Source organism: Pristiophorus japonicus, chromosome 14 (assembly GCF_044704955.1).
Source record: "Pristiophorus japonicus isolate sPriJap1 chromosome 14, sPriJap1.hap1, whole genome shotgun sequence".
Taxonomy (NCBI): domain Eukaryota; kingdom Metazoa; phylum Chordata; class Chondrichthyes; family Pristiophoridae; genus Pristiophorus; species Pristiophorus japonicus.
This window is the reverse complement of record NC_091990.1, coordinates 66,110,522-66,138,315: the sequence shown is the minus strand read 5'-3', so window position 1 is coordinate 66,138,315 and position 27,794 is coordinate 66,110,522. Positions and strand designations below refer to the sequence as shown.

At 49.4% G+C, this 27,794-nt stretch overlaps 1 protein-coding gene and 1 long non-coding RNA gene across 2 annotated transcripts in view; both read right to left on the bottom strand.

Moving 5' to 3' along the window:
* LOC139279934 (cytosolic 5'-nucleotidase 1A-like) overlaps positions 1–19,381 on the bottom strand; it is a 205,934-nt gene extending 186,553 nt beyond the window's left edge. Inside the window, exons 1-3 of the mRNA XM_070899277.1 lie at positions 18,706–19,381; positions 15,728–15,895; positions 12,985–13,114 (exon numbers count right to left, since the gene is read on the bottom strand). Of these exons, the coding sequence (XP_070755378.1) occupies positions 12,985–13,114; positions 15,728–15,895; positions 18,706–18,789 (382 nt within the window). The 5' untranslated portion in view covers positions 18,790–19,381. The remainder of the gene's footprint in view (positions 1–12,984; positions 13,115–15,727; positions 15,896–18,705) is intronic.
* Positions 8,917–11,187, bottom strand: LOC139279935 (uncharacterized). The gene is made up of 3 exons (XR_011596554.1): positions 10,849–11,187; positions 9,236–9,397; positions 8,917–8,998 (listed from the first exon to the last, which is right to left on the bottom strand). It is a non-coding gene; the product is annotated as an uncharacterized lncRNA (long non-coding RNA).
* Positions 19,382–27,794: the final 8,413 nt, after the last annotated feature.

Here is a 27,794-nt window from a genome sequence, read left to right as displayed (position 1 = left end):
GTTGAAATCCTTTCTTTCTACTGCTAGAATTGTGTCTTTTATCAATATTGCTCCAATTTCCCAGTCCTGTCTGTACATCCTGTAGCCTGGAATATTCAGCCCCCAGTCATGCCCAGCTTGTAGCCAGGTCTCTGCATGGCCACTACATCATGCCTTTTAATGTGAGTTTGTGCTTCTAACCCATTTGTTTTATTTCTGATGTTACGTGCATGTGTGTACAGATTGCTATTTGGGTAACTGACCCCACCCTGCATACTTGCCCCGCTGGTGCATCTCTGACTGACCACACGTATGCTCGCTGATACAGACAATTTAATGCTTTTTCATTTTTCATCGTTCCTGCTTTATTTTGAAGAGATGTTTTATCATTAGTTCCTATAAAGGTTTCTGTTCCCGGAATATTGATCTTATCTTTATTACTGTTTGGACTCTGACCGGTCTTCTTTTACCTTCATTTTCTTATCTTAACATTAGTGTTATTTCACCCACACCCTTTCCTGGATTAAAGCCCATTCTACAGTCCTGTCACAGTCGATGTGTCATTTCCATCCAGTGTCCCACACTGCACTGTGAGAACTACCCAGCACAGTTAGTTAGTTCTTGTTTTTTTTTAAAGAGAAATAAGTTCCTCCTGAAGTCTATGGATCCACCTTTCCCCCCCTGCCGTTCTCTCTCTATTCGGATTGTCTAAGTACAGCCCAGTAAAGTTTACTGTTGTTACAGTCAATGAGCCTGAAATTCCGCTAGAGGTTTTCCCATGGGCAAACTAAAGAAAAAAGATTTTAAAAACTGCGCACTTACCTGTTGCTGCTGCGCCCGCTCGAACTTCCGAGCCTGAGGCCTTCACTCCCTATGCATCGCAGCACGTGCACATCAGGACGTGCGCAGGGCTGGAGCTGGAGTCACATGGTTCTGGGCAGCCAATCAAGGTACAGTATTTTCTCATTCCTAATAATGGGAACTCCGTAAGTTGGACTTCCCATTATTATGAATGAGAAACCTTCTCCCAAACACACAAATAAAAAATAGAAAAATACACGACATTTTTAAGAATCATTTAAATTAAAGTTCTTATAAAAAATAATATTTTCTCGACTTTTTTTAAAGATGCCTTAAAATAAACTTACCGTAGTGGGGAGGGTTTTTAACAATAAAGTATGTTTTCATATGTGTTAATTTAATTTAATTGTAATGTTTTTATGTATTTTTAACTATTCGTAAATATCGGAAATCTTGCCCGACAAGTGTCCTTGCTCCCGATATGCGCGAGATCTGTCAAGCCAGAAACATGACAGATCGGAATTCAGCTCATGCACATTGTGTGCTGAAAACCGGATTTTCCGATGCCTTCCCGAGTCCGGAGGAACTTTGTACGAACCTGGGGCGTCAGAATTTCAGGGCCAATAAGTTTCAACCTGCTTCTTGAATTAAGGATTTGCTCATTACAAGAACTTGCATTTATATAGCACCTTTACATGACCTCAAGATGTCCCAAAGTCCCAAAGAATAAAGTATTTTGAAGTGCGGTCACTGTTGCAATGTAGGAACTGCGGCAGCCAATTTGTGCACAGCAAGCTCCCACAAGCAGCAATGTGATAATGACCAGATAACCTGTTGCCAGGCCTTCCACGCACACTGACCATGATCGCAGAGAGAATGGAGGAGTCCGCCTCAGGCATGGGTGTGTTGGCTTTGCAGGGTATTGCGAGGATAGAGTGACCAGCTCCGTGGAACATCAAATGCTCCAATCAAATGAATCCATACAGGCCTTGACCACGGCCATGCAGACTCTGGAGGGCAGCATGTCAGGCGCCTTAAATAGGATGACAGACATCCTGGCCTTACAGCGCGTCACTGATCTGCAGCAAACTGCTGTCCAGCACAGTGATAGCGGGGCAGTGCGGCTGTCCTGTGAGAGGGATGATGATGAAAGTCTCCCACCTCTCACACGTTGCCCCCCCCTCAGTCAGAGCCCCACACGTTGCCTCATCTCCCAGCGGCCAAGTCTGCCCCTGCACAGGTGTGGGGAGAGCAGTGTTTGGCGGGGCCCTCACAGACTCCAAAGCCCAGGGGTCAGCGGCCTGAGCATCTCAGCAGACAGTGAGCAGCACCACGCAGGAGCGGTAGGGAAAGGAAGACTTGCATTTATATAGCGCCTTTCATGACCACCAGACGTCTCAAAGCGCTTTACAGCCAATGAAGTACTTTTGGAGTGTAGTCACTGTTTTAATGTGGGAAACGCGGCAGCCAACTTGCGCATAGCAAGCTCCCACAAACAGCAATGTGATAATGACCAGATAATCTTTTTAGTGATGTTAATTGAGGGATAAATATTGGCCCCAGGACACCGGGCATAACTCACCTGCTCTTCTTCGAAATAGTGCCGTGGGATCTTTTATGTCCACCTGAGAGCACAGACAGGGCCTCGGTTTAACGTCTCATCTGAAAGACGGCACCTCCGACAGTGCAGCACTCCCTCAGCACTGCACTGGGAGTGTCAGCCAAGATTTATCTGCTCAAGTCCCTGGAGTGGGACTTGAACCTACAACCTTCTGACCCAGAGACGAGAGTGCTGCCCACTGAGCCATGGCTGACAAGCTGAAACGAAAGATTAAGGCTTTGCAGTTGAACAAGGACTTACGTACATTAGAAAATGTTATGCTCTGAAGTTTCTGTTCTTTAGTTCATTCACGTAAATATTATTTTGCACAACTTTCCTGTCTTGGGTGCTGGATGGCAATTGGCGTTTTAACTTGTCTGATGATGACTGGGAAATCATGAATTGATGGGGATCAATGGGATGGTTCAAGAGGGGGTTGGTTGTTTACAAGACTGTTTTGTACCAGTGGGATGGTGGTGGTGGTGGGGGGGGGTGGGGGATGAGGTAGCAGGAAGTTTTGTTTTAATTCGTTCATGGGATGTGGGTGATGCTGGCAAGGCCGGCATTTATTACCCATCCCTAATTGCCCTTGAGAAGATGGTGGTGAGCTGCCTTCTTGAACTGCTGCAGTCCGTGTGGTGAAGATGCTCCCACAGTGCTGTTAGGGAGGGAGTTCCAGGATTTTGACCCAACGACGATGAAGGAACGGCCGATATATTTCTAAGTCAGGATGGTGTGTGACTGGGAGGGGAACGTGGAGGTGGTGGTGTTCCCATGCGCTTGCTGCCCTTGTCCTTCTAGGTGGTAGAGGTCGCGGGTTTGGGAGGTGCTGCTGAAGAAGCCTTGGTGAGTTGCTGCAGTGCATCTTGGAGATGGTACACACTGCAGCCAGGGGGCGCTGGTGGTGGAGGGAGTGAATGTTGAAGGTGGTGGATGGGCCAATCAAGTGGGCTGCTTTGTCCTGGATGGTGTCGAGCTTCTTGAGTGTTGTTGGAGCTTCACTCATCCAGGCAAGTGGAGAGTATTCCATCACACTCCTGACTTGTGCCTTGTAGATGGTGAAAAGGCTTTGGGGAGTCAGGAGGTGAGGCATTCGCCGCAGAATACCCAGCCTCTGACCCGCTCTTGTTGCCACAGTATTTATATGACTGGTCCAGTTATGTTTGTGGTCAATGGTGACCCCCAGGATGTTGATTGGGAAGTTGCATGCGGTTCTGACATAGGTCCACTGGTGCAACCTAAGTGACCCTCACGTTAATAAAGTCATCCCCAACAGCTGCATGGTGTTCATCGCTTCCCTCCTCCTCCTCATCTTCCTCCTCCTCTGAATCATCTGAGGAGGATCTGAGCTCTTCGCCTGGCTCCTCCTGAAGGTCCAAACTTCACCGTGCTCAGGGCACCATGCCCATTCCGGGGGCCCTGACTGGTGCATACTGATGGGTGTTTCGAGATCTGGGCACCTGAAGCGCATCTTCAGCATGTGGTCATACGGCAGTCATTGTGGCACTGTTGGGATTCATTGGTCGGTTTTCTGATGGTATCATCAGCTCAGTTTGAAGGGGTACCTTGTCTCTGAGCACCCATCAGCGCCGCTTTTTTTGGCCTAAAGTAAAATCTCCAGGTTTCCCCAAAGTTTCTGTGCCAGCGTAACTCAGTTAGTTACGATTTTTTTAGGTTAGTATTTTTTTGCGTCATAGGGGACTAACCTGATGTCTGCGCCAGTTTTTCCCATTTAAGCAAGTTTATCCAACTTACAATTTTCCTCGGACGGCGTATGTGACCACTCCCAGAAAATCTTCTGGGCGCTTAAGAAAAACCAGCACACATTAAAAAAAAAAATTGCCGCAGAAAGACGCCATTGTTGTTATGTGAAGTTTAGGGAGTCAAGAACACATTAAATATACATCGTGATGGTTAATTTTTTTTAAACTCAAAACATAGAAAATGGAAGGCTAATGCAATTCTTTAATTTTTGATTTTTTCCAAAGTGCCACCCCACCAGCGAACGTCTCCTCACCGGGCTCGAGGGTCGGAGCGTTGGCCGACAGAATCGCTCCCTCGCCGAGACAGGGGCTCAGCTTCAAAAGAAGCCCGGGGGGGGGGGGGCGGGGGGGGAGGGGGTGAAAGCCGAACTGAAGGGATGAGAACTCTTACACTATGCTGCAGCTTCAAAAGAAGCCCGCGGGGCGGGGGTTTGCCGAGCCGCTGTGTCAGGGCAAGGGAACAATTCTGCCGGCCGACCCTCGAGCCCAGTGAGGAGACATTCAGTCGGTGGTGGGTGGTACTTTGAAAAAAATACTAAAGTTAAAGAATTGCATTAGAGTTCGTTGCCCCATATGTCCTCATTGAATGCCTAGCTTCCCGTTCTAAGCAAGCCTATTGCACATGCGCAGACCAGGGTGTGGTCCATACTACGGCGTCGACCTTGGGGGGGAGAGAGAGCAGAGAAGCTTTAATTCATTGTGCCGCTGTTCTGAGCTTCTTGCAAAGGTACAATTTAATTATGGGGGCAATAGTGACAATACCATACCTTGTCCAAGCCTTCTGCAGAGGAGAAGATTGATTGGACATCACCTGAGGAACCTCAGAGCTCGTAGGATGATGGACAGGAGGCCTTACCCACGTCGGGTATATCAAGACAGGGGTTCATACCTGCACCTGAGTGATGCAGTCAGAAGACTGTGTCTCCGCAAAGATGTTGCAACCGAGATCTGTGAGTTAGTGAAAGCAGACCTGCAACCTAGAAGCATCAGGAGGACTGTTTTGTCAGTTGAAGTGAAGGTTACAGCTGCACTTTCATTCTATGCATCCGGACCATTCCAGGCCACAACTCTGGATGTGTGCGCCATTTCGCAACATGCAACACATGTCTGCATTCGGCAGGTGACTGCTGCACTATATGCCCGGAGGAATGACTACATCAAGTTCCCCATGACCGCCCAGGCAATGCGTGACAGGGCTGTGGGCTTCTCCAGCATTGCTGGCTTCCCCAAGGTACAGGGCTGCATTGATTGTACCCACATCGCCTTGCGAGCACCTTTGGAGGATTCTGAGATGTACAGGAACAGAAAAGGTTTCCACTCTGTTAATGTGCAGCTCGTGTATGACGACATGCATCGCATCATGTCAGTTGATGCAAGATAGAGAGAAACATAGAAACATAGAAACATAGAAAATAGGTGCAGGAGTAGGCCATTCGGCCCTTCTAGCCTGCACCGCCATTCAACGAGTTCATGGCTGAACATGCAACTTCAGTACCCCATTCCTGCTTTCTCACTATACCCCTTGATTCCCCTAGTAGTAAGGACTTCATCTAACTCCTTTTTGAATATATTTAGTGAATTGGCCTCAACAACTTTCTGTGGTAGAGAATTCCACAGGTTCACCACTCTCTGGGTGAAGAAATTCCTCCTCATCTCGGTCCTAAATGGCTTCCCCCTTATCCTTAGACTGTGTCCCCTGGTTCTGGACTTCCCCAACATTGGGAACATTCTTCCTGCATCTAACCTGTCTAACCCCGTCAGAATTTTAAACGTTTCTATGAGGTCCCCTCTCATTCTTCTGAACTCCAGTGAATACAAGCCCAGTTGATGCAGTCTTTCTTGATAGGTCAGTCCCGCCATCCCGGGAATCAGTCTGGTGAACCTTCGCTGCACTCCCTCAATAGCAAGAATGTCCTTCCTCAGGTTAGGAGACCAAAACTGTACACAATACTCCAGGTGTGGCCTCACCAAGGCCCTGTACAATTGTAGCAACACCTCCCTGCCCTTGTACTCAAATCCCCTCGCTATGAAGGCCAACATGCCATTTGCTTTCTTAACCGCCTGCTGTACCTGCATGCCAACCTTCAATGACTGATGTACCATGACACCCAGGTCTCTTTGCACCTGCCCTTTTCCTAATCTGTCACCATTCAGATACCCTGGGAGCACCCATGATGTGTCATCCTACGCGAGAGCATTATATCTGTCATGTTTCAGCAGCAGCAGCCAGAAGGTCAGAGCTGGTTACTGGGAGACAAAGGGTACAGCCTTGCCACCTGGCTCGTGACGCCCCTATGCATGACCCGGACGGAAGCTGACCGTGAATACAATGTCGCACATTGCGACGTGCAGCATCATAGAGAGGACCATTGGCATCTTTAAACAGCGTTTCCAATGCCTGGACAATTCCGGAGGCTACTTGCAATACTCTCCTGGAACTGTCGGTCAGTTCACTGTTGTGAGCTACATACTGCATAACTTAGCCATCATGAGGCAGCAGCAGCTGGTAGTAGAAGACCCACCTGAGATGAGAGTGGCTGATGATGCGCGGATGATGCCTGCGTCTGTGCTCACACAGAGGCTGAACTCCAGGACATAGTCGACGTAGTTACCGAGGCATATGAAAGCATGGGCCTTACGCTAAACATCCGTAAGACAAAGGTCCTCCACCAGCCTGTCCTCACCGTACAGCATTGCCCCCCAGTCATCAAGATCCACGGCGAGGCCCTCGACAACGTAGACCACTTCCCCTATCGCGGGAGCCTCCTATCAACAAGAGCAGGCATCGACGACGAGATCCAACACCGCCTCCAGTGCGCCAGTGCAGCCTTCGGCCGCCTGAGGAAAAGAGTGTTTGAAGACCAGGCTCTTAAGACTGAAGACTGTCACCAAGCTCATGGTCTACAGGGCCGTAGTAATACCCGCCCTCCTGTGTGGCTCAGAGGCGTGAACCATGTACAATAGACACCTCAAGTCGTTGGAGAAATACCATCAACGATGACTCGACAAGATCCTGCAAATCCCCTGGGAGGACAAACGCACCAACATTAGTGTCCTCGTCCAGGCCAACATCCCCAGCATTGAAGCACTGACCACACTTGATCAGCTTCGCTGGGCAGGCAACATAGTTTGTATGCCAGGCACGAGCCTCCCAAAGCAAGCGCTCGACTCGGAACTCGTCCACGGCAAACGAGCCAAAGGCGGGCAGAGGAAACGTTACAAGGACACTCTCAAAGCCTCCCTGATAAAGTGCGACATCCCCACTGACACCTGGGAGTCCCTGGCCAAAGACCGCCCTAAGTGGAGGAAGTGCATCCGGGAAGGCGCTGAGCTCCTCGAGTATCGTCGCCGAGAGCATGCAGAAATCAAGCGCAGGCAGCGGAAGGAGCGTGCGGCAAACCAGGCTCCCTGCCCACCATATCCTTCAACGACTATCTGTCCCACCTGTGACAGAGACTGTGGTTCCCGTATTGGATGTACAGCCACCTAAGAACTCATGTTAAGAGTGGAAGCAAATCTTCCTCGATTCCGAGGGACTGCCTATGATGATAATGATGATGATGATGATGATGGAGGAGGAAGAGGAGGATGAGGAAGCCATGTAACTACCTGAACCCGGAGCACAACGGCGGAAGAGGGTGGGCCATCGTGCCCCTTTAATGATTGCTCGAGCCTTGCGCCAGCAGCTCATCCGTGAACTCTGCCTGAAGGCTCAGTGACAACTAGTCCACATGGACCATGTTTACTGTTTGGACCTGTTCCGTAATGTTGTGTTGTGTTAATGGAACAAATAATGGAAATGATTCAGTTAAAATTTAAAATATATTTTATTCAAAAGTTTAACACTTGTTTGTACTTAACTTAAATAAAAATATCAAACTTTAGTTTTCAGTTAAGATCACTTACAAACTTTTAAACTTGTAAATTTACATAACTTACAAAAAAACTTTTAATTTGGAGAACTGTTACAACAGTAACAACAATAATAATAACAACAGCAGCAAAGAAAGACTGCACCCATCTCTGCTCCACCCTATTCTAAGACCACCCGCTGCACTTGGTTTTGGTGACTCCACCCCTGCCCGCAGGTGGTGGCGCAGTGTTTCTTGGGTTGGTACCAAGCTTATTCTTTTGAGCATCTCGGGTAATGTGCATTTCTTGATGGGGGGGGAGGCAGGCGGTAATGTGGAAGGCCCGGCTTGGGCCTCTTCAGAGGCTGGTCTGGGGATTGGAGTAGGAGTGGCAGTTATTTCTCTCAATGGGCGCAGGGTCTGGGCGTGTTCCCTTATTGCAGCAGCTAACTTCAACATTCCCTCCCTCATATGCTCTGACAATGTCTCAGCTACCTGCGACGTTCCCTCCCTCATATGCCCAGACAGTGTTCCCATTTCTCGTGACAGTGTTGTTACTTCTCCCGACAGTCCCGATACCTCATCACCCACCCCACTGATGGTGTCCAGGAGTCATCGTGTAAGGTCAGTGCTCTCCAAACTCATTGCCATCATCTGAACCACATCTGTTACATTCTGCACCGCAAGAGAGCGCTGTCGAGCTCTCCTTCCCCTCCTCACCCTGGGTGTGCCTCGCTGCATTCCACTGGGACATGCAGCCTCAGACTGTGGGAAACCATGGAATGTCCCAACACTCGTACCACTCAGGAAAGGGGCTGGCATCTCAATGGGCGGCACCTGCACCTCCTCCAGAGTGAGTATAACAGTGGGGGCTTCATCCATCCCCTCCCCCTGCCCCTCACCCCTATGTTTTTGGTCTGGAGGGTGGGATTGGAAGATGTTCTCCTCTTCAGGCTCGTCCGCGTCTGAATCTTCTTCTGCATTGTCAGGGTTGGCCTCAAGTTCTGCAAAATATAACAGAACAGACAAATGGTTAACAGCAGAGGAGGGGGCCAGGTGGGTGGCATGAGTAGGCTCACACAGCGCAGGCAGCAGGCTGATTTGAAGGACCACGATGAATGATAGCACATTGCATCAACTGAAGTGTAGCTGATGGAGATATCCCCAGGAACCGAAGCATGGCTAGCCCACGCAGTACCTAACATTTAGCAAAGCCAGACTGTGGAATTTGCCGGACTTACTCTCTCCCTCGAGGGTGGGCCCAGCTTGTGCAGTGGTTGTTGCTTTTCTCCAGGGAGGACCCATCAAAGCAGTGACCCTCTCTTCCAAGGGTGTCAGTGGGTGCAGATTTGCTGAGCCTCCTCCTTTTGAGTTCTTTCCCTTTCGTTGCGTGTCACCTTCCTCTACAAAGATGAAAATATAACTTTTTAGAGAGGGTGTCTTTCTGCTGGGTGGGACATATAAGAACATAAGAAATAGGAGCAGGAGTAGGTCATTTGACCCCTCGAGCCTGCTCCGCCATTCAATATGATCATGGCTGATCTGATCATGGACTCAGCTCCATTTCCCTGCCCACTCCCCATAACCCTTTACTCCTTATCGCTCAAAAATCTGTCGATCTCTGCCTTAAATATATTCAATGACCCAGCCTCCACAGCTCTCTGGGGCAGAGAATTCCATAGATTTACAACTCTCAGAGAAGAAATTTCTCCTCATCTCAGTTTTAAATGGACGGCCCCTTATTCTAAGACTTTGCCCCCTAGTTTTAGTTCCCCTGTGAGTGGAAATCTCCTCTCTGCATCCACCTTGTTGAGCCCCCTCAGTATCTTATATGTTTCAATAAGATCACCTCTCATTCTTCTGAACTCCAATGAGTATAGGCCCAACCTACTCAACCTATCCTCATAAGTCAACCCCCCTCATCCCCAAATCAACCTAGTGAACCTTCTCTGAACAACCTCCAATGCAAGTATATCCTTCCTTAAATACGGAGACCAAAACTCCAGGTGTGGCCTCACCAATACCCTGTACAGTTGTAGCAGGACGTCCCTACTTTTAGACTCTATTCCCCTTGCAATAAAGGCTAACATTTCATTTGCCTTCCTGATTACTTGCTGTGCCTGCATACTAACTTTTTGTGTTTCATGCACAAGGACCCCCAGGTCTCTCTGTACTGCAGCACTTTGCAATTTTTCTCCATTTAAATTATAATTTGCTTTTCTATTATTTCTGACAAAGTGGATAACCTCACATTTTCCTACATTATATTCCATCTGCCAAAATTTTGTCCATTCACTTAGCCTGTCTATATCTTTGCAGGTTCTTTGTGTCCTCCTCACAATTTGCTTTCCCACCCATCCTTGTATCATCAGCAAACTTGGCTACATTACACTCAGTCCCTTCATCCAAGTCATTAATATAGATTGTAAATAGTTGAGGCTCCAGCAACGATCCCTGCGGCACCCCACTAGTTACTGTTTGCCAACCGGAAAATGATCCATTTATCCTGACTCTCTGTTTTCTGTTAGTTAGCCAATCCTCTATCCATGCTAATATATTACCCCCAACCCCGCGAACTTTTATCTTGTGCAGTAACCTTTTATGTGGCATCTTATCGAATGCCTTCTGGAAATCCAAATACTCCACATCCACTGGTTCCCCCTTATCCACCCTGCTCGTTACATCCTCAAAGAACTCCAGCAAATTTGTCAAACATGATTTTCCTTTCATAAAACCATGCTGACTCTGCCTGACTGAATTATGCTTTTCCAAATGTCCCGCTATTGCTTCCTTATTATACAGACGGTCACATTTACAATTGCAATTCCATTGAATAAATGAAAATATTACTTACACTAACTACTTGACCAAGATCCTGCCACTTCTTTTTACACTGGCCTCCAGACCTCGGGGTGGTCACCATTGCACAGTAATCTTCTGTAAGTTGGTTCCAGCGTTTCTTCATTTCTTCTGGTGAAACTTTTATGTGACCTCTGCTGGTGTCTAACTCCTGCCATCTGGCCTCAATCACAGTAACTGGTGCCTCCACTTTGTGCTGTGAGAAATTTTTGGTCCTTGAGCTGCATTGCACCTTGTATTGCAGCTCCGATTTTTTCAATGAGAATTAAAGTTTTCACACACAACTGGCTCTTTAAAAATGGCCGAATGCAGACCGGGAGGTGTACTGGGCATGCGTGCCCGTAGCAATCACGTCAAAAATGTCATTTTGTTTTCGCTCATGTGCAGAAAGGGGAGGGTGGTATTGTTTTTTCAGCGCAGACATTAGGCCCCCTCCCCCACCCCCACCCCCACCCTGAAGGACAGGCTGCGTGGCACCAATTTCAAAAAATAAAACGGGGAAACATGCTACTTATTTTTTTTGAGCAGTCTAGGCCATAAACGTGCGTAACTCTGGCAAAGCGCCAAAAAACGGCACTGGGGAAAATTGAGCCCCTTAAGTGTGTTTGCAGGTCTGAAGACATTAAGGAGCTTAGACTGCCACAGGACAAAAGCATCATGGCAGCTCCCTGGGACTATTGTGCATACCTGCAGAAATATCTCTGTGGTTGTACACCAGGCGCACATTGATGGAGAGGAAGCCCTTACGGCTCATGTATACTCCTGGGTGATGTGGGTGTGCCGGATTGCCACGTGTGGACAGTCGATGACTCCCTGCACTGGTGGGAATCCAGGCAGAGCTGAGCACCCGCTCATTCTGGCTGAGGTCTTCGCAGGTGGAGCTGACATAACTGGCGGCTCTGACAAACCTTCCATCAATCACCTGTCGAATGCAATTGTGGTCCATGGACTGGGAGATCCTGGATGTGTGTCTGGCACAAGCCTTGGAGTTTGACAGCCGCTTGCCACAACACAGTAACGTGCGACCACCAGGTCCAGCAATAAGCAGGTCGTCTTTTAACGGGCTGCCACCACCTGAGCCTCCCGACACACTGGTGTTCAGACATGGTGAGGAAACTGGGCCCCTGCCTGTAGACTCTGTCGCTGGTAGAGCCTCCTACGAGCTGGTCATATTGCTCCTCGTCCGATCTCCAATCTAAGGGAGCCAAGGGCCACCCATCCTAATGTGATTCCGAACAGCTTCAAAATGTAGAAAATAAATTCTCAGCAATTGCACGGTGAACAAACCCTTCCCACTTTCCCCAGAGGATTGTGCTCAGCAGACTAACGCACTTCGGTTAAACCGGGAGGGCAATGGTTTGCAATCAGTTTCCTGATGTACTGACACTTTTCCCAGTTCTCACCCCCCACCAACACCCAAACACATGCATTCTCCAGGTTAAAATTCCCTCCACAGAGAAAACATAATATATCTGTACAGATAAAAATAGTGAGAGATAGAGACAGACAGAGTGAAATAGTGATATGCGAGAGAGAGAGATGGGCAGATAAAGAGAAAGACAGAGTGAGAGAGAGAGATAGGTAGATAGGAAAGAGAGATAAGATAGAGAGTGAGAGAGAAAGATGGAGAGGAAGAGAGGTTACAGGAGTTCAGTGCAGTTTAAGAACTCCATGAGTTAGAGGAGGGCAGGTAATTCAACACATCAGATGCAGATAAGAGTTATGTGCCTGCTAACAAAAGCAAAATGAGGGCAGCCAAAACAGAAGTGAGAATGGAAGAAGATTACACCTGAGGCTCAGTTGACTGCACCGACTCCCGAGAACAAACCCAAGCATCTCAGAGGGAAGTGAGACACCCAGTCCACTGAACCCACTCAAAGAGCGATAAACTCTTCAGAATAATTTCAGTCACACGGCTAATTCGTGCAGACAATCAATAGTTTGGCTCATTGGTGTGCTGCCTGCATCACATTGAATGGACGCAGATTCATCGCGAACTCCACAGAGGCTGTCGAATTCAGCCCCCAGAGTGTGTGGGATAGGGGCGAGTGAGAGAGAGAGCGGGGCAGCCTGCGAGGGGGAGGCAGCCTGTGGGGGGGGGGGGCAGCGTGCGAGTACAAGCCTCACTTACCGTAGTGGTTGATGCTGTTAATAAGCCGCACACCTACTTGTGCGTGATTGTTGGTGACTAGAACGATGTCAAAGAGCTCCTCACTGTCTGGGTACAGATCCCGCAGCTGCTCATTGACAGCCTCCACAGCCTAAACACAAACAGACAACTTGAATTGATATAGCGCCTTTAATGTAGTCAAATGTTCCCGAGTCATATAAGGAGATATTAGGACAGGTGACCAAAAGCTTGGTGAATGAGGTAGGTTTTAAGGAGGGTGTTAGAGAGCGAGGCAGAGAGGTTTCCCGAGTGTGGTACTGAGCAGCTGGAGGCACGGCCGCTAATGGAGGGGCGGCGGATATCGTCAACGTGGAAGAGGCCTGAATTGATGGAGCGCAGAAATCTCAGAGGGTTGCAAGAGGTTAAAGATAAGGAGGGGCGAGAACAATGAACTATATAATTGATATTGTGATTGGAAATCAGAAAATGGCAGACTTACTAAATAGCTACTTTATATCGGTCTTCACAGTGGAGGATGAGATAGGAGGAAAACTAAAAATAACTGGATACAATGTAAGTGAACACATGTGATGGAGAAACAAATGAGATTAAGGACAGCCAATTCCCCATGACCCGATGGTTTCCATCCCAGGCGATCGAGAGAAGCAGGTGAGGAAATTGTTGGTGTATAGGAAGATAGGAGGAGGCCATTCAGCCCCCGAAACCTGTTCTGCCATTCAGTGAGATCATGGCTGATCTGCGACCTAGCTCCATATACCCGCCTTTGGCCCAGATTCCTTAATAATTCGATCAATCCCAGATTTAAAATTAACAATTGATCTAGCATCAATTGCCGTTTGTGGAAGAGAGTTCAACCAATCTGTGTGTGTAGAAGTACGTCCTGACTTCAATCCTGAAGAGCTATGAGAGACTGGGTATTCTGGGCGAGTGTCTCACCTCCTGACTCCCCAAAGCCTTTCCACCATCGACAGAGCATGTCAGGGGTGTGAGGAACACTCTGCTGGATGAGTACCGTTGCAACAGAGTCAATGAGTGGGAAAAACTGTGACAGATCGAGTCAAACGTGGCGATCAAAGAAAAACAATCAGAATAGTTTCTCAATGGGGGGGGGGGGGAGAGAGCGTGGGGGGGGGGAGCGTGTGTGTGGGGGGGGGAAGAGTGTGTGTGGGGGGGGGAAGAGCGTGTGTGTGGGGGGGGGGAAAGAGCGTGTGTGTGGGGGGGGGGAAAGAGCGTGTGTGTGGGGGGAGGGAAGAGCGTGTGGGGGGGGGGGGAAGAGCGTGTGTGTGTGGGGAGGGAAGAGCGTGTGGGGGGGGGGGAAGAGCGTGTGTGTGGGGGGAGGGAAGAGCGTGTGGGGGGGGGGGAAGAGCGTGGGGGGGGGGAAGAGCGTGTGGGGGGGGGAAGAGCGTGAGGGGGGGAGAGCGTGTGGGGGGGGGAGAGCGTGTGGGGGGGGGGAGAGCGTGTGGGGGGGGGGGAGAGCGTGTGGGGGGGGGGGAGAGCGTGTGTATGGGGGGGGGAGAGCGTGTGTGTGGGGGGGGGAGAGCGCGTGTATGGGGGGGGAGAGCGTGTGTGTGGGGGGGGAGAGTGTGTGTGTGGGGGGGGGAGAGTGTGTGTGTGTGGGGGGGGAGAGCGTGTGGGGGGGGGGGAGAGCGTGTGTGGGGGGGGGAGGAGCGTGTGGGGGGGGGGAGTGTGTGTGTGTGGGGGGGGGAGTGTGTGTGTGTGGGGGGGGAGAGCGTGTGTGTGTGGGGGGGGAGAGCGTGTGTGTGTGGGGGGGGGAGAGCGTGTGTGGGGGGGGGAGGAGCGTGTGGGGAGGGGGAGTGTGTGTGTGGGGGGGGGGGGAGTGTGTGTGTGGGGGGGGGAGAGCGTGTGTGTGGGGGGGGGAGAGCGTGTGTGTGGGGGGGGGGGAGAGCGTGTGTGTGGGGGGGGGGAGCGTGTGGGGGGGGGGGGGAGTGTGTGTGGGGGGGGGGGGAGTGTGTGTGGTGGGGGGGGGAGTGTGTGTGGGGGGGGAGAGAGCATGTGGGGGGGGGTGTGTGTGTGGGGGGAGGGGTGTGTGTGTGTGTGTGTGGAGGGGGGGAGTGTGTGTGTGTGTGTGTGTGTGTGGAGGGGGGAGGAGTGTGTGTGTGTGTGTGTGTGTGGAGGGGGGAGGAGTGTGTGTGTGTGTGTGTGTGTGGAGGGGGGAGGAGTGTGTGTGTGTGTGTGTGTGTGGAGGGGGGAGGAGTGTGTGTGTGTGTGTGGAGGGGGGAGGAGTGTGTGTGTGTGTGTGTGTGTGGAGGGGGGAGGAGTGTGTGTGTGTGTGGGGGGGGTGAGTGTGTGTGTGTGTGTGGGGGGGGTTTAGTGTGTGTGTGTATGGGGGGGAGGAGTGTGTGTGTGTGTGGGGGGGAGGAGTGTGTGTGTGTGTGGGGGGGAGGAGTGTGTGTGTGTGTGGGGGGGAGAAGTGTGTGTGTGTGTGGGGGGGGGGAGGAGTGTGTGTGTGTGGGGGGGGGGAAAGTGTGTTTGAGGGGGAGGGTGTTTTGGGGAGGAGAGGGCGGGTGAGAGTGGGTGGGGAATGGGGGGGAGCGAGTGTTGGGGGGGTAGGGAGTGTGGGGGGGGAGTGTGGGGAGGGGAGTGTGGGGGTGTGTGTGGAGGGGAGAGGGAGTGCGGGGGGGGAGGGAGTGTGGGGGGGGGGGAAGGGGGGGGTTGTGGGGGTGGGGGAAGGGGAGAGTGTGTTGCGGGGGGCTGTACCTGCCTGTCATGCTCTCGGGCCTACCTGGACGAAGGGGAATGCAGCACCTGGAGCGAAAGGCTCATTCTCGTGTTCCACTTGGTGTTTGACATAGGCCTCCACCCCATCCTTCTGGAAGATCTTGGTTTCCTCCTCCATATTAAACAGGGCCCGCGATGACACTGCGATGGTCGTGGCATACTGTGGACTTGGCTACAGGGCAAACGGAGACAAGGGTTAAACAATCGCCATGTGACATCTAATTATGAATGTGACTCTCTGAAAAGGAACATCACTTCAGCAGGTGCATTCTCCACACTCCGTCTAACCCTGTCCATCACCCCGCATTCCACCCAGAACACAGCCCTGGTTCAGTGCTCGCACTCTCGCCTCTCACTCACTAGGTTGTCAGTTCAAATCCCACTCCAAAGACTTGAGCACAGAAATCTAGCTTGAGGGAGCACTGCGCTCTCTGAGGTGCCATCTTCCGGAGGAGATGTTAAACCGAGGCCCCATCTTCTCTCTCAGATGGGTGTAAAAGCTCCCATGACACTATTTTGAAGAAGTGCAAGGGAGTTATCCCCGGTGTGCTGGGTCAATTATTTATCCCTCAATCAGCATCACTAAAAACAGATTATCATTATCACATTGCTGTTTGTGGGAGCTTGCTATGCGCACATTGGCTGTTGCATTTCCTACATTAAAACAGTGACTACACTTCAAAAATACTTCATTGGCTGTAAAGCGCATTGCGATGTCACAGAATCAGTGAAATTTACAGCACAGAAGGAGGTCATTTCGGCCCATCGTGTCTGCACCGGCTGACCAAGAGCTATCCAGCCTAATCCCACTTTCCAGCTCTTGGTCCGTAGCCCTGTAGGTTACGGCACTTCAGGTGCACATCCAAATACTTTTTAAATGTGGTGAGAGTTTCTGCCTCTACCACCCTTTCAGGCAGTGAGTTCCAGACCCCCACCACCCTCGGGGTGAAAAAAGTTCCTCTCAAATTCCCTCTAAACCTCTACCAATTACTTTAAATCTATGCCCCCTGGTTGTTGACCCCTCTGCCAAGGGAAACAGGTCCTTCACTCTATCCAGGCCCCTCATCATTTTATACACCTCAATCAGATCTCCCCTCAGCCTCCTCTGTTCCAAAGAAAACAGACCCAGCATCTCCAATCTTTCCTCATAGACAAAATTCTCCAGTTCAGGCAATATTCTTGTAAATCACCTCTGCACCCTTTCCAGTGCAATCACATCTTTCCTGTATTGTGGTGATCAGAACTGCACGCAGTACTCCAGCTGTGACCTAACTAGTCTTTTATACAGTTCAAGCATAATTTCTCTGCTCTTGTATTCTATGCCTCGACTAATAAAGGCAAGTATTCCATATGCCACCTTATCTACCTGGCCTGCTACCTTCAGAGATCTGTGGAACTGCACTCCAAGGTCCCTTTGTTCCTCTACACTTTTCCGTGTATTGTCATTTAATATGTATTCCCTTTCCTTGTTAACCCTCCCCAAATGCATTCCCTCACACTTATCCGGATTGAATTCAATTTGCCACTGCTCTGCCCACCTGATATCTTCCTGCAGTCTACAGCTTTCTTCTTCATTATCAACCACACAGCCGATTTTAGTATAATCGGCAAATTTCTTAATCATACTCCCAACGTTCAAGTCCAAGTCATTGATATATACCACAAAAAGCAAGGGACCCAGCACTGAGCCCTGTGGAACCCCACTGGATACAGCCTTCCAGTTACAAAAACACCTATCAATCATTACCCTTTGCTTCCTGCCTCTGAGCCAATTTTGGATCCAACTTGCCACTTTGCCCTGAATCCCATGGGCTTTTACTTTTGTGACTAGTCTGCCATGTGGGACCTTATGAAAAGCCTCTCTAAAATCCATATACACTACATCATACGCACTGCCCTCATCGACCCTCCTGGTTACCTCCTCGAAAAATTCAATCAAGTTAGTCAGACACAACCTTCCCTTAACAAATCCGTGCTGACTGTCCTTGATTAATCCGTGTCTTTGTAAATGAAGATTGCTGAGGTCATGAAAGGTGTTATATACAGGCACGCCTTTCTTGTATCTCTGACTCTCCTTGTCTCTCATTTTCTAAATTATTCTCCACCTTGCCACTCCCCACATTTCTCTCATTCTGTCTGTTGTGTCACTATATATTTCTTTCCCTCTCTTTAGCTCGAACCTTCTCTCACTGTTTGTCTCTCATTCTTGTTTCCAAATATTTCCCTCTATGTCTCATCCTCTCTCTGCATTCCTGTGTATTCCCATTCTATAAATGTCTCACCTCTCCACTAATCTCAGCTTCTCTCCCTCTGTGTCTTTCTCTCTGTCTCTATTTTCTGAGCTCTTCTGCCAAAGTTACACTGGGTGAGTGCGACTGACCGCCCAGGATATCCCCTCCCACCCATGATACCCCCACCCACCAACCAGGATATTTCCTCTCCCCCCAACCAGGATATCCCCTCCGCCCCCAGGATATTACCCCCCAAGATATCCCTCATCTCTCTCTATCATCGGAACACAGAGACAGTTCAGCCCCTTATTCCTGGCCCACAATTCAATGAGATCTCTACCTCAAAGCTGGTTACCCGCCTATGACCCCACTCCCTCTCTCTGTCACTCCCCCATCCTCTCTCCCCCTCTCTCTCTCTCTCTCTCTGTGTCTGTCTGTCACTCCCCCCCTCTCCCTCCCCCGTTTCCCCCTCTTCCCCCTCTCTCTCTCTCTCTGTCTGTCACTCCCCCCCTCTCCCTCCCCCGTTTCCCCCTCTCCCTCTCTGTCACTCCCCCTCCCCTCTCCCCCCTCTCCCTCCCCACCACTCTCTCTCACTCCCCCCCTCTCTCACTCCTCCCCCCCGCACTCTCTCTCTATCAATCACTCCCCCCCTCTCCCCCCCGGTTGAAGCCGCTTGCTCTGGCAGTGGGGCCGGGGCCGCTCAGCTCCCGCGGTGTCCCGGGCCTCACCGACCGCCCGCCTGCACACTTACCGTTTTCGGCTTCTTCCTGGGGGACAGGCTGCCGATTGCGACCGCTGCCGGTCCCGGGGCCCCGTCCTTCCGACTCGGATCCATTTGGGTCGGCGGCACTGATCCTGGAGAGAGAGAGAGAGAGAGAGAGGGACAGAGAGAGACACCGGGAGAGAGAGAGGGACAGACAGAGAGAGACACCGGGAGAGAGAGAGAGAGAGAGGGACAGACAGAGAGAGACACCGGGAGAGAGAGAGAGAGGGACAGAGAGACACCGGGAGAGAGAGAGAGAGGGACAGACAGAGAGAGACACGGGGAGAGAGAGAGAGAGAGAGGGACAGAGAGAGACACCGGGAGAGAGAGAGAGAGAGGGACAGACAGAGAGAGACACCGGGAGAGAGAGAGAGGGACAGACAGAGAGAGACACAGGGAGAGAGAGAGAGAGAGAGAGGGACAGAGAGAGACACCGGGAGAGAGAGAGAGAGGGACAGACAGAGACACCGGGAGAGAGAGAGAGAGAGAGAGGGACAGACAGAGACACCGGGAGAGAGAGAGAGGGACAGACAGAGACACCGGGAGAGAGAGAGAGAGGGACAGAGAGAGACACCGGGAGAGAGAGAGAGAGGGACAGATAGATATACAGGGAGAGATAGATATACACAGACAGAGAGAGAGAGAGAGACAGACACACACACACACACAGATATGCACAGAGAGAGAGATACAGAGAGAGAGAGAGAGAAAGAGAGATAGATATACAGAGAGAGAGAGAGACAGACAGGGACACCGAGAGAGAGATAGCTATACACAGAGAGAGAGGCAAAGAGCGAGAGAGACAGACAGGGAGAGAGAGAGAGAGATAGACATAGAGAGAGAGATGGGGACACAGAGAGAGAGACACACACACTGGGACAGACAGACAGAGATTGATAGCTATATATATATAGAGAGAGAGAGACAGATAGATATATATATAGATAGAATGGCACCGGGGTTAGAAAGCGAGACAGATTTATAGAAAGAAAAGGAGAGAGGTGGAGAGAAACAGATTGTGACAGGATAGAGCTATGGAGAGAAATGGTTGGGGTAAGGGATGGGAGAGTGAGGTGGGATTGGGGTAAGGAATGAAAGATGGTTGGGGTAAGGGGTGGGAGAGAGGTGGTGATGGGGAATGTGATGGGGAGATAAGGATCAGTACTTTCCTTACTGTTAAATTCAGAATAACTCCACGAGACTGTGTTGTAAATTCAAACCATTGTGACCTTGGTCTCTTTAATATAACTCCAAAGTGAGGCAGCAACGTGATGGCCTGCCCTTTATACCTGCTTGACGCAGGGTGTACAGGTTACCCTTAGGTCTCCCACAGGTGTGCCCCCTAGTGGCAAGTCTTACACACAGGTGAGGTTCACATACATAACATCACTTCCCCCCCAAAGTCTTGAGTACAAGCTATTTACAGGTTGAGGCGATCTGGTGGTCTGCGTTCCCTGGTCGATCGTCTGAGTTGAAGTCCTGGCATGGGTGAGCTGGTCGGGTCATTGCTGCACGGCAGCGCGGCTGGTCTGGTCGGACTGTCGGGCATGGTGGGTTCATCCTCGTGGTTGACAGCGAGGTCAATTGCTGGTTGGATCATAGATGGTGGGGTCTTCTTCAAACTGTTCTTGGTAGTCCGTGAATCGCAGTTTGGTCTGATCCAGGTGCTTTCTGCACGTTTGTCCATTCAACAATTTCACAACAAACACTCTATTCCCCTCCTTGGCTAAGACAGTGCCAGCAATCCACTTGGGACCGTGACCGTAATTTAGAACAAACACCGGATCATTAACCTCAATGTCACGTGAGGCCGCCGCGCGATCGTGGTACACATTATGCCTGTGCCATTGGGTTTCTACGTGATCATTGAGATCCGGGTGGACTAAGGAGAGCGCGGTTTTGAGTGCTCTCTTCATTAACAACTCTGTGGGGGGAACCCCGGTGAGCGAGTGGGGGCGCCTCTGGTAGCTGAACAGGACCCGAGATAACCAGGTCTGCAAGGAGCCGTCCATTACGCATCTCAAGCTTTGCTTGATGGTTTGGACTGCCCGTTCCACTTGGCTGTTGGATGTGGGCTTAAATGGGGCAGACCTGACATGCTTAATGCCATTGGGGGACATGGACTCGTTGAATTCTGAGCTGGTGAAACATGGTCCATTGTCACTAACAAGGACATCGGGCAACCCATGGGTGGCAAACATGGCCCTAAAGCTTCCAATGGTGGCAGTGACAGTACATGATGACATTATTATACATTCAATCCATTTTGAGTAAGCGTCCACTGCCAATAGGAACATCTTTCCTAGAAAGGGGCCAGCGAAATCTACGTGGACCCTGGACTACAGTTTGGAGGGCCATGACCACAGGCTTAGTGGGACCTCCCTGGGTGCATTGCTCAGCTGTGAGCAAGTGTCACATTGGTGTACGCATGACTCTAATTCAGAGTCAATGCCGGGCCACCAGACGTGCGACCTGGTGATAGCCTTCATCATGACGACGTCTGGGTGGGTACTGTGTAGGTCGCGTATAAACATTTCCCTGCCCTTTTTGGGCAAATTCACGTGATTCCTCCATAGGAGGCAATCCGACTGGACTGACAGTTCGTCCTTACGTCGGTGAAAAGGCTAAATTTCATCTTGCATTTCCCCGGGAACCCCCGACCAGTTCCCATTGAGGATGCATCTTTTTACTAGTGATAGCATGGGGTCCTGGCTGGTCCAGGTCCTGATCTGGCGAGCTGCGACGGGTGACCCCTAGCTCTCAAAAGCATCCATTACCAGAAGCAAGTCTGCGGGTTGCATCATTTCTACCCCGGTGGTGGGCAATGGTAGCCGACTGGGGGCATCAGCGCAGTTCTCAGTGCCTGATCTGTGGCAGATTACATAGTCATAAGCAGACAAATGTTCGTGCCCACTACTGGACGCGGGATGAAGCACTGGTGTTGTTACCTTTGCTTTCTGAGAGCAGTGAGATAAACGGTTTGTGGTCGGTTTCGAGCTCGAACCGGAGGCCAAATAGATATTGATGCATTTTCTTAACCCCGTATACACATGCTAATGCTTCTTTCTCAACCATACTGTAGGCTCTTTCAGCCTTGGATAAACTCCTGGACGCATAGGCAACCAGTTGCAGTTTGCCTGACACATTGGTTTGCTGTAACACACAACCAACCCCGTACGACGACGCATCACATGCTAGTACTAAGCGTTTACATGGGTCATACAATACAAGCAACTTATTAGAGCATAGCAGGTTTTTGGCCTTATTACAGGCTGTCTCTTGAGATTTACCCCAAACCCTGTCGTCACCCTTGCATAGCAACAGATGCAAAGGTTCCAGCAAAGTGCTCAACCCCGGTAGAAAGTTACCAAAGTAGTTGAGGAGTCCCAGGAACAAAGTAGCTCAATCACATTCTGTGGTCTGGGTGCATCCTTGATATCCTCCGTCTTGGAGTCCGTGGGTCTGATGCCATCTGCCGCAATCTTTCTCCCCAAAAATTTGACCTCTGGCGCCAGGAAAACACACTTGGAGCATTTCAGCCTGAGTCTCACTCTGTCCAGTCGCTTTAGAACCTCTTCGGGTTGTGCAAGTGTTCGGTGGTGTTGCGACCAGTGATCAGGATGTCGTCTTGGAACACCACGGTGCATGGAACCGATTTGAGCAGACTCCCCATGTTCCTCTGGAAGATGGCCACAGCCGAGCGAATCCCAAAGGGCCATCTGTGGTACACGAACAGTCCTTTGTGCATGTTGATGCACGTCCATTTCTTTGAGGTTTCAGCCAGCTCCTGTGTCATGTAAGCAGAGGTTAGATCCAGCTTTGTGAACAACTTTCCCCCTGCTAGCGGGTACTGGTCCTGTTGCGAGACTCGGTTGATCGTCACCTTGTAGTCCCTGCAGATTCTGACCATCCCATCGCTGTTTAGTACCGGCACTATTGGACTGGCCCACTTGTTGAACTTGACTGGCGATATGATTCCCTCGCGTTGAAGTCTGTCCAGCTTGATCTTGACTTTCTCTTGCATCATATATGGGATTGCTCGGGCCTTGTGATGAATGGGCCGTGCCTCAGGAACAAGATGGATCCGCACCTTGGCGCCTGTGAAGTTGCCGATGCTTGGCTCAAATAACGCCGGGAATTTGTTTAGCACCTGGGCGCATGGGGCGTCATCCACCAAAGGCAGAGCTTTGATGTCGTCCCAGTTCCATCGGATCTTGCCTAGCCAGCTCCTGCCGAACAGTGTTGGACCATCGCCTGGTACAATCCATAGTGGTAAATCATGCACCATCCCATCATACGATACTTTCACTGCCGCACTGCCGATAACAGTATGAGTTCTTTGGTGTAAGTGCACAGCGTTGTGTGCATCAGGCTCAGTTTTGGCCTCTGTGCCTTGTTACTCCACAGTTTCTCAAAAGCCTTCTGGCTCATTATTGATTGACTCGGCCCCGTGTCCAATTCCATGGAGACTGGAATGCCATTAAGTTTGATTTTCAACATTATCAGAGGGCTTTTGGTGGTGAAGGTGTGTACTTCCCCATACTTCCTCTTCATTCTCAGGTTGAGTTGCCTCTCCTGCTCGTTCAGTGTGATCCGCGCTGGATCGGTCGCTCTCTGCTGACTCTGCCACGTGGTGAGTCTGAGGTCGCTTGCACAATCGCTGGAGGTGCCCCATTGTTCCACAGCCCTTGATCACATAGTGCTCGAAACAACATTGATGGGCTCTGTGACTGCCCCCGCAGTGCCAGCATGGTTTTAATGGATTCACATTAGCAATCCCCAGCGGCCTCTGAATCACCCTGGGCCTGGCCTCTGCGGTCGTGTGGGCCCTACCATGTACAGTTCTGCCTGCTGAAGGCATTATTTTATGCACAGTACTTGCCGGTGAGCTTCGATTCTGTGAAGATACCTGTTTCGTGTTGTCGCTCGTGGATATGAAAGCCTGGGCTATCGTGATGGCTTTGCTCAGATCTAGGGATTCGGCAGACAGTAGTTTGCAGAGGATAGCCTCGTGGCCGATTCCGAGCACGAGAAAGTCCCACAACATTTCCCCCAAAAATCCGGCAAATTCGCACGGTCCCGCAAGGCGTCTTAGGTCGGCGATAAAGCTCACCACATTCTGGCCCTCGGAGCGATGGTGCATGTAAAAGTGATACCTGGCCATTAAGATGCTCTCCTTCGGCTGGAGGTATTCTCGAGCCAGTCTACACAGCTCTGTGTAAGTCTTGTCAGTTGGTTTGTCTGGGACCAGTAGATCATTGAGGAGGCCATATACCGACGTCCCACATACGGTGAGGAGAATCACCCTGCGCTTGGTCTCCGTCTCAGCCGTGTCCCGGTCATTTGCCACGAAGTACTGGTCGAGACGGTCAACGAAGGCTTCCCAATCATCACCCTCAACAAATCTCTCAAGAATACCAACGGCAGCCATTTTCGCATGAAAGTTTGTGATCTGTAACTCGTCGCCAATTGTTAAGTTCAGAATAACTCCATGAGACTGTGTTGTAGGCTCAAACCATTGTGACCTTGGTCTCTTTAATATAACTCCAAAGTGAGCAGCAGCGTGGTGGATTGCCTTTTACACCTGCTTGCTCCAGGGTGCCCCCTAGTGGCAAGTCTTACACACAGGTGAGGTTCACATACATAACACTTACTGGGGCTGTAATATATATAGTTCCACCCAGTGGATTACTGTGGCATTGCAACCATTGCTGTTTACAACAAAAAACAGGGAACAAGTCACGTGACTGGCTTCCTGAAGTTATCAGCCATCTTAAAGCGTGTGTGTGTTTGTGATGTCGTACTGAAAACATAACATTGGCACCGAGGATGACAAATTGCATGATTTCCTATTGGAGAAATCTAAGATAGATCTGCGAGGCTACTCGGGAGAGAACATTCCTGTTATCGTACCGGTGAAATACAAGGATCAATTTCAGAGCTTGCCTCTCTTAGTAGTGGCAGGAGACAAACCTGCCTTACTAGGAAGAAATTGGATGCGATTACTGAAGCTGAATTGGAATGAAATTTTTCATGTTGAAACGAGATTTGAATCAAAGGATGATGTCATCAAGAATTATCCAAAGGTGTTCTGCGAAACAGGCAGTCCAATCCAAGGCTTCAAGGCGAGTGTCAGGGTACAGAAGGACACTGCAAGCTACGCCCCGTACCATATGCACTCAAGGAGAAAGTTGAGCAAGAACTCAAAAGTCTAGAGACTGAGAAAATTATCTCTAAGATAGATCTATATAATTGGGCTACACCCATTGTTGTTGTAACTAAGTCAGATGGTAAGGTAAGGTTGTGTGGTGATTATAAAGTAACTGTAAACCAGGTTCTAGAGGGTAATCTACCCATTACATTGCCAAATGTAGAACATTTGTTCACAACACTGACAGGTGGTCAGATCTTCTCAAAGTTGGATCTTACGAATGCCTACTTGCAGCTTGAACTAGCTGAGGAGTCCAAGTCATGATGGACTATAAATACTCATCTAGGCCTATATCAATTTAATACGCTACCATTTGGAAAGTCTTCCGCCCCCGCCATATTCCAAGGGGTGATGAACTAGATTTTGCAAGACATTGAAGGGGTAGTATGTTATTTAGATGACATACTAATTTCAGCACCAAACAGGCAAATTCACAATAACGTATTGAATGAAGTCCTCAAACAGTTAGAGAAGCACAGAGTATGAGTGACTGCTCGCAAGTGTGAGTTATTTCAAAACTCAGTGGAGTACTTAGGGTACAGAGTAGACAAAGATGGTTTACATCCAACCATGGGAAAGCTGGATGCAATCAGAAATGCACCCACTCCCAAGAATGTCACTGAACTTCGATCAATTTTGGGTCTTTTGAACTATTATGGGAAGTTCCTACCAAATTTGGCTACAGTATTACATCCACTGAATGAACTATTGAAAAAACAGGTCTATTGGAAGTGGTCAGAAGAATGCGATACAGCATTCAAGGAGTGTAAAAGCCAATTGGTAAAGAGCACCATGTTAGTTCACTATGACATATCGAAGGAGATTAAGCTAGCATGTGACGCCTCTCCATATGGAATGGGGGCAGTGATCTCTCATGTACTACGTAGTGGGGAGGAGAGACCAATTGCTTTTGCTTCACGCACTCTCAGTGCCAGTGAGCGTAATTATGTGCAAATCAAAACTGAAGCTTTGGCATTCATTTTTGGGGTCAAGAAGTTCCACAAATACTTATATGGTGATAAGTTTACCATCGTTACGGAAGATAAGCCCCTAACAACAATCCTCCATCCAAAGTCCCCAGATCCAACATTAGCTGCAGCCCGAATGCAGAGATGGGCTTTGATTTTGTCAGCATATACATATGATATTGAATACAGATGATCAGCTGATCACAGTAATGCTGATGCTATGTCTGGATTGCCTTCTCCATCACAAGTTACACCCGATAGGGAAGAAGTGTTCTTTTTCATACATTGATGAACTGCCAGTCACAGCTGAAGAGATTCGTAGAGCAACCAAACATGACCCAGTTATGTCAAAGGTGTATGATTACATCGCAAATGGCTGGCCAAACCAGGTAACAGACAAAGATATTCATCCATTCTTCATTCGAAGGAATTAATTATCAGTCGATAAAGATTGTATCATGTGGGGTGCAAGAGTGGTTATACCAATTAAATTCAGGTCCAAATTATTAGGAGATCTTCATGACCAGCACCTGAGAATGTGCTTGATCAAGAGTTTTGAACGCAGTTACTTATGGTGGTCAGTCTTGATAAAAATATAGAATACATCGTAAGTCAGTGTATGACATGTCAATCGGTAAGCAAGAAATCACAATCAATACCATTACAGCCAAGGAAATGGCCTCCCATGGTGTGGCAAAGGTTACTTATAGATTTTGCTGAGCTAGAAGGACAACAATTGTTCATTGTGATAGATAGCCATTTGAAGTGAGTAGAGGTGTTTCCAATGTGGAAAATATCAACAAGTAAAACATTAGACATTTTGCGAAGATTATTTTCTTCATTTGGCCTCCCAGAAGAAATTGTTTCTGATAATGGACCACAATTTTGTTCAGAACAATTTGCACAGTTCACGAGCTGATGTCCTGGTTCTTGAGGAAATACACATTGAGCACATCCACTAGTTCAATCACAGCTTTTGACCTAATCGCTTGCAATAACCATCCCTAATATGGCCTGGCGTGCTATGTTAAACAAGACATTGCAGATTGAACTTGAGCATACCAGTACTGCCGGAGTTTTCACTACAGCAATACGCGTAGGAGAGTGAACAGTCTCCGATGTCTACAAACCACCACACGTACAGTGGCCTGACCCACCGCTGCCTCCTGGTCAACATCCATCCATCCATCCATCGCAGAGACTTTAATCACCACCACACAATGTGGGGCTATGCAGTCGCCAACTATAGTAGAGAAGCAATTGTATAGTGGGCTTCACTAGAGAATAAATTTTTCCTAATTGATGGCAAAGATTGAGATATGTTTTATTCGTCAAGGTGGCAGAGAGAATATAACCCAGACTAATGTTTTCTCTCTAAAGACAGCAAAGGAAACGCAATCATCATCCCCAGAACCATTCTTGGCGACTTCCCCAACAGTCAACACAGGCTCCCAATCAACAACAGAAGGCATCAAAATTCCTGTCATTACATCAACACCGGAACCACGATGGAACTTCAAAAAAGCAGACTGGGAAACCTTCCAAAGGTCAGTTGACACCAACATTAGGTGGATTCTGCCAAGTACCAATGCCTTCAACAGATAATAGGAATTATCAAAGCTGCCGCAAAACGCAGTATATCTCTGGGGTTTAGAAAGACATATATTCCTTGTTGGACGGAAAAAACGAGGCTCTGTACCAGGAGTGTTCGCTGAACAAGAACTCAGCCACAGCCACCACAATGCTGGAGTCCTTGAACTCAGCGAGACGTGAAAGGTGGAGGAGCCTTATGGATAAGTCTAACTTCACTCACTCCAGCAGGATAGCATGGGCCCTGCTCTGTCAACATCACGGGGCAAATCCCGCCTATAGACACAACACGACCATCAGAGCGGGCA